At 43.0% G+C, this 6,552-nt stretch overlaps 1 protein-coding gene across 1 annotated transcript in view; it reads right to left on the bottom strand.

The window, feature by feature from the left end:
* Nucleotides 1-4,014: 4,014 nt before the first annotated feature.
* The window catches only part of SHC3 (SHC (Src homology 2 domain containing) transforming protein 3), a gene marked incomplete at its 5' end in the record, with an annotated part of 40,786 nt that continues 38,248 nt past the window's right edge, over nt 4,015-6,552 (bottom strand). The window contains one exon of the mRNA XM_008592526.1: nt 4,015-4,361. Coding sequence (XP_008590748.1) covers nt 4,015-4,361 — 347 coding nt within the window. The remainder of the gene's footprint in view (nt 4,362-6,552) is intronic.

Genomic DNA, 6,552 nt, shown 5'->3' with positions numbered 1-6,552 from the left:
TACCTGTAGTTTCTGCTCAATTTCTCTGTAAACCTACAACTACTGCAAAAATTAAGTTAAAAATTTTTCTTTAAAAATTAAAAAATAAAATCTCTTACATCATTGTGAAAAAAATTTTTTTTAAATAAAATTAAAATTAAACCCTCAAAATATTACCTTTTAGATAGGGGACGGACAAGGGCGCCCTCTCCTGGTCAACTCTCAAAGGCACCCCTAGTCCATGCAGTGAGGTGAGAACATTGTCAGGATGGGCCTCAGAAGGCAGGAGACAGAACTGCCAGGGTGTGCAGGTAAAATGATTGGCATCGGCAAAATTTCTAGGCACACGATCACACCACATTCCTCTCCCTGCAGCAATAATTGTTGAGAAAAAGCAACTAAAAATAACATACCAGCAGCAACAGGGACTAAAATGACGCTCTAGGAGATGACCTAACAAAAGAAATAAGAACTTTCTGGAGAGAATTTTAAAACCCTATCAAAGGACATCTTAAAAATTGAGTAAGTAGGGACATAGGCCACGTTCATGGACGTGACAATCTAATATTGAAAAATGTCTGTTCTCCTGTAAATTGATCTCTACATTCAAAGCAAGTCCTACCAAAATCCCAGCATGTATTTTTGGAGAATTGATAAACTGATTCTAAAATAAAGATAAAGAAGAATAAATGTCTGAGAATAGCTAAGACAATCAGAAAAAGGAGAATCAAGAGGAAAGACTCGCCCCAACAGATGTTAAGACAGTTTCAATACCATAGTGATTAGAACAGTATGGAACTTGTGCAAAGACTGACAGTCAGATCAAGTGACTTGGAAGTGACAGTCCAGAAACAGACCCATGACCAAGAGAACTTCGTGTCATAGATGGAACATCAGCGCCACAAAGAAAAGATTAATGATTTGGTAAACGGTGACATAAAAATTGGCTTAATATAAGAAGATTTTAAAAATGTCAGGTCCCTATCCCATATCATATTCAAAAGTACTTTCAGCTGCAATTAAAAATTGAAAGATAAATGTGAAAAGATAAAACTATAAAGCTAATAGAAGAAAATATAAAATATAGTATATTTGTGATTTAAGGGTGAGGAAAATTTTAAAACAATACCATAAACCACAAAGGGTAAAATGGATGGAATCAGCTACATTCCAAAGAAAGACTTCTCTCAGGTGAAGAAAATCACAGACAAAAATATCAGATATATGGAAAAAAGCAAGAAAATACATGTGGAAATTCTATTGCTAAAAAACTCAACAAGAAAGCTCAGTGAAAAAGTACAAAGAAAAATACAGGGAAAAGATAAGAGCATGTAATTTTCAGGAGACTCCTGCTAATCTGCTAATGAAGTGCAATCAAAAGTTGCAAATCAAACAATGAGATATCCCTTTGCTCCTAACTCCCACAGATTAGCAAAAGTAAAGAGACAATATCAAGGAATGGCCAGGATGTGGGGACCCCTCATAGTCTGCTGGTGTGTGCCGCAGGAGTCCAGACATTCTGGAAGAAAACACAAACCCTAGTGAAATTAAATGTATGTATAACCTGTGATCAAAAACTGCACTCCTGGCACCTGCCCCAGAGAGACCATCCAAGGGTACAGAGGAAAGCATGTCTGAGGGTTTGCAGCAGCTTAGACGCCCTTCTTGAGAGAGCTCAGTAAGTGACATGCACACTGTCTATGATGGGACCCCAGGCAGCCCACCCAAGTTCTGATCCGATATACAGGAAGTGCCATTGACAGGCCCCCAAAACACGTACAGGGGGAGAGGAGGATGAAATGGGAACCCAAGTTCTGATCCGATATACAGGAAGTGCCATTGACAGGCCCCCAAAACACGTACAGGGTAGGGGGAGAGGAGGATGAAATGGGATTTGTGGAACATTATGTTTGCAAGTTTCTGAAAGGCGCAAACACAAAATATACATTTTATCAGATATACACATATGTAAATAAAAAACTAAAGAGGATGGATTGACAGGACACATTACATTCATGGGGAAGTGGTTGCCTTGTGGAGAGGGGAGAGGAACTTGCAGAGATGGACATTTAGAGAGCCAAGAGCTGATGTGTGCAGGCAACTCAGTATGGGTGTCTCAGGGAGCAAATTATCTCAGACACCACCACGCCCCGCCCCCAACACACACGCGCACGCACACACACACGTACATACACGCACACGCACACACACGCATGCACACACACACGTACACACACGTACACGTACACGCACACANCCCAAGTTCTGATCCGATATACAGGAAGTGCCATTGACAGGCCCCCAAAACACGTACAGGGGGAGAGGAGGATGAAATGGGATTGTGGAACATTATGTTTGCAAGTTTCTGAAAGGCGCAAACACAAAATATACATTTTATCAGATATACACATATGTAAATAAAAAACTAAAGAGGATGGATTGACAGGACACATTACATTCATGGGGAAGTGGTTGCCTTGTGGAGAGGGGAGAGGAACTTGCAGAGATGGACATTTAGAGAGCCAAGAGCTGATGTGTGCAGGCAACTCAGTATGGGTGTCTCAGGGAGCAAATTATCTCAGACACCACCACGCCCCGCCCCCAACACACACGCGCACGCACACACACACGTACATACACGCACACGCACACACACGCATGCACACACACACGTACACACACGTACACGTACACGCACACATGCGCGCGCGCACACACGTACACACACGCACGCACAGGCACACACGCACGCACACATGCACACGCACACGTACACACACGCATACACACGCGTACACACACACACATACACGCGCGCACGCACACACACACACAGAGTTAAATTGTGGTACAGTCCAACTGAAGACGAAGGCTTCATGCCCACCTATCAATCAGAAAATGCCACGTTCTTAATTACTGTTTAAATAACTCTACCCCGCTTTTTTGTTTTCACTGGATAAAAGATTTTAAACAACAATCATGGAATTTACTCAACAGTCAGGTTAATTTAATTGCATTTATTAAACTTAGCAATTCTTGGACTATGCCCAGGGTGAAGTCTAATATATTTATTGACTGGAAGATGAAAATTTAGCCAAACCCATAAAATTATTCAGACACAATTGTACTGCCGGGGATGGCCAAACTCAATGTCACTAGACATTATTTCTCTAAGTGGGAAAACAAGAGACTAATTAATGGGGGTTTTATTTACTACTTCATCACATTTTACAACCTTCAAATGAAATACTCACTGATTCAACTTTTAGAGATATTTGAGACAAATATTAAAAACCCTGGAGTCTGTATTTCCTTGTCCACCATGAATGTGTTTGGAAGAAAAACATTCTCAGTTTCTGTATTTATTTATTTATTATTATTATTGCACTTGTATTTATTTATTTTAAAGGACACAAAAGTCAAGGCCTGCAGCCTGGGACATGATAACTTTCCAAGTTTTAGAATTTGCATGGGGCCCTGTCTGTTGGATCCTGTTGCCAGCTCCAGCCTGAACACGTAAGTCCTCTGTTCCTGGGTTCTACTGGTGGCATGACCATTAGGACTGGGCAGGCTCATGTGGACACAGGAGGGAATGTGGTGGTCACCCAGTGCAGTGATTGAAGCGGACACTGTTTAAGGTAGGTGATAAGGACTGAATCACGTCCCCCAAGTTTTATGTATTAGAAGCTTGATCCCCCACTGTAACTGTTAAGAGTGTGGGAAATCCTATTATGGTCATTGATAGGTGGGGCCTTGAAGATTGTAAGGTGGGGCTTAGATTGTAAGGACCATGCCCTATTTCACGGGTGTGGTTCTGAGGGCTTTACAAGGAAAGCTCATGAGTTTCTCTCTCTCTCTCTGAACTGTCATTCTGCCATGTGAGACCCCTGCATCACTGTCACCACCACCAAGGCCTTCCCCAGATGTGTTCCCTGGACTTGGGACTTCCCAACCTCTGAAACTGTAAGCAATAAAATTTGTTTTCTTACAAATTACTAGTTCCAGGTATTTTGTTGTAAGCAACAGAAACACACACTAATACAGTAGGTATGTGCTCATGGAAGGTCCCCACACCTGGGTACTCACTGTGCCTTCTGGGTCCACCAGCAGCAGGTGCTTGGCCTGGCCGTTGTGCATGCCCGTGAGGACAAAGGAGCCCGGGTTGGTAGTGCTCTTCCTGACCAGGAAGTCTCCGTCTTTCTCCAGCAGCCCCTCTGCCTGCTTCCTGCTCATCTCTCCTTGGTACCAAGGCTCTGCCTCCAGCTCCTCCAGCATCTTGGCGTCCGGGGCTCTGGGTGCCACGGGGCTGAGGCACTCCACGGAGGCTGCCTTACTCAACACGGTCCCCAAAGGCTGGGTCTTGAGAGCATCTTCAAAAGGTTCTGTCAACAACCACATTTGCCAGCAACACATCAATCCCAGGAAGAGCAAATGACAACAGTACGGTGTGAGAGATGGAAATAAATGCAAAGACAATTCCTCCAGGAGAAAACAAAGAACCACAGAGAAATAACTAGCTCATCATAACAAGTGCTAAAATCACAGCCCACATTTTGGCATGACTCCTTCTGAGGAACCTGCTTTCCCAAGACAGCTGGGAGTTGCATGCACTTTGTGCCAGGGATTCAAGCACGCCCTATGTCTGAGTAGTTAGAATGGCTTCATTTTTGAACACTGCAAGAGGCCACACATATCATACGCCAGCTACTTTCTCTGGAACATCAGCCAGCCTCTTTAACAAATTCTGAATAAACACCTGCCATTACCAAAGGAAAAGACAAGTTACAAAGCTTTATTTTCATGCAGTACCTAAGCCCAACCTACCAAAGGTTTATTTCAAAATCTCTGCATCAGGCAAATTTTAAGAGAAGAAAACTGACATTAATGCTTGCTCCACGCTAGGAGCTCTCCCTCCCCTTGACCTTCACATGTTTCCCTGTGGGAAAAGGCTCTTTTCAGGAGTGCCCGAGACCACACTTGGCTTTGCACTGCAGAGCACCCTGGAGTGGTGAGATGGCTGCTCTGATAGCACCAAATACCAGCAGCAAAAAGAGGAGCCAGGCACATGTAATTAAATCTCAATGTCTGATTTTCAAATAAGGCAGTAGGTATAAAAGCACTCTGAAAAACACGCACAGTGCTGTGCAAGTATGAAGTGCTATGATGATTATTTAGGACGACACTGCCCACCCAGGACAACGCAAGCACACCAGAACAGGGATGGTTCTCTCCTGGGCACAACCACATCCCCAGAGCCCTGCGCTGTTCCTGGGACACAGCTCATCCTCTATAAATAGTCAATGAATGCTGTAAAATAAGCCTCGTTTGTTAAATGTCAGTGGGGGATGGACAGAAGTGAGGTGAATAAATGAAACCAAAATTGGGTCATTTTGACACTTGCTAAATCTTTTACAGATTTGGGGAGGAAAAATAGTTAAAACTACCAGCTAAAATTATGTTTGTGGATATTTTGTCCTATTTTTTTCCTGATTACCTGGAGTAGTTGAAAATTTGTACTATACTCTTTCTACACCATCACCACCATCACCACCATTGCCATCACCGTCAGTGTCACCATCATCACTGCCATCACCATCACCTCCACCATTATTTAGCTCTAGTGGTTCAAGATAAATAACACAGAGTGCTGGCTTTATTTATTTCCTCATTTTCCAATAGACACCAGCCCTTCTAAGGCCCTTCCTGCTTTGTGTCTCCTCTTCTCTGGTTTCAGGAGCAGCTGTAGAAATCAATTGATGGGAAAGGGTAGTTCCCATTTTTCCCATCTCAAACCCCAGCCCAATCTAACTCTCCTCAGGCTCTGGGGCCAGGTGTCACCAGTAAATTGACTAATTAAACAGTAAGAGTGGTCTGACCCTAAATAGAACTACTGAACTGAGGTACTGTCACAACTGGAGCAGTGGCTGGGAGAGCCACGACTTTGCTTGCATCTTGAGAAAGAGGCTTCACACTTCTTGGACTGTTTCCACCTTTTTGTAAATGAAGAGATTGGATTAGGTGATCTTTAAGGTGCATCCGAGCATTGAGATTCTACAGTCCTGCTAGCTCAGGTGATTTCTGTAGGTGGAAGTCCAGTGTGTCTGGGAAGCCAAATTGGCTGAGGAGGGATAGAGTGGTGTTGTCTGGCGCTGCCTAATAATAAAGGCACGTAGCACTGCCTCACTCACATCAAACACCACAAAGTGCACGGCTCTTTGAACCAGCACGGTGGCCTTTTACAAGTGGTAAAGTTCCTTAGCCTCTAGGATTCTTCGTGTCCTCCTCTGTATAATAGGGACAATAACAGTAAAATATCTACCTGTAGGGTCTTTGCAAAAATTAAATAAAACAATAAGTGCCTAGCACATGGTAGAAACTTATTCAGTGCTAGTCGCCTTTCTCTCCCTCTTCAGCCTGTAAAATTCTCAAGGAATCCAAATAGAAAATTTTATAATACAAAGCTCTTTGTGAGCTTGGGAAGTTCTTTCAAAATGCTTTAAAAATTTCCACTCTAACCACTTCATGAGTGACTTAGTTTTTCCAATCTATATGACAAACAGACAATCCATGGTA

The sequence above is a fragment of the Galeopterus variegatus genome, unplaced genomic scaffold, assembly GCF_000696425.1.
Source record: "Galeopterus variegatus unplaced genomic scaffold, G_variegatus-3.0.2 Scaffold7990, whole genome shotgun sequence".
Lineage (NCBI taxonomy): Eukaryota > Metazoa > Chordata > Mammalia > Dermoptera > Cynocephalidae > Galeopterus > Galeopterus variegatus.
This window is presented reverse-complemented; position numbering and strand designations above follow the sequence as displayed.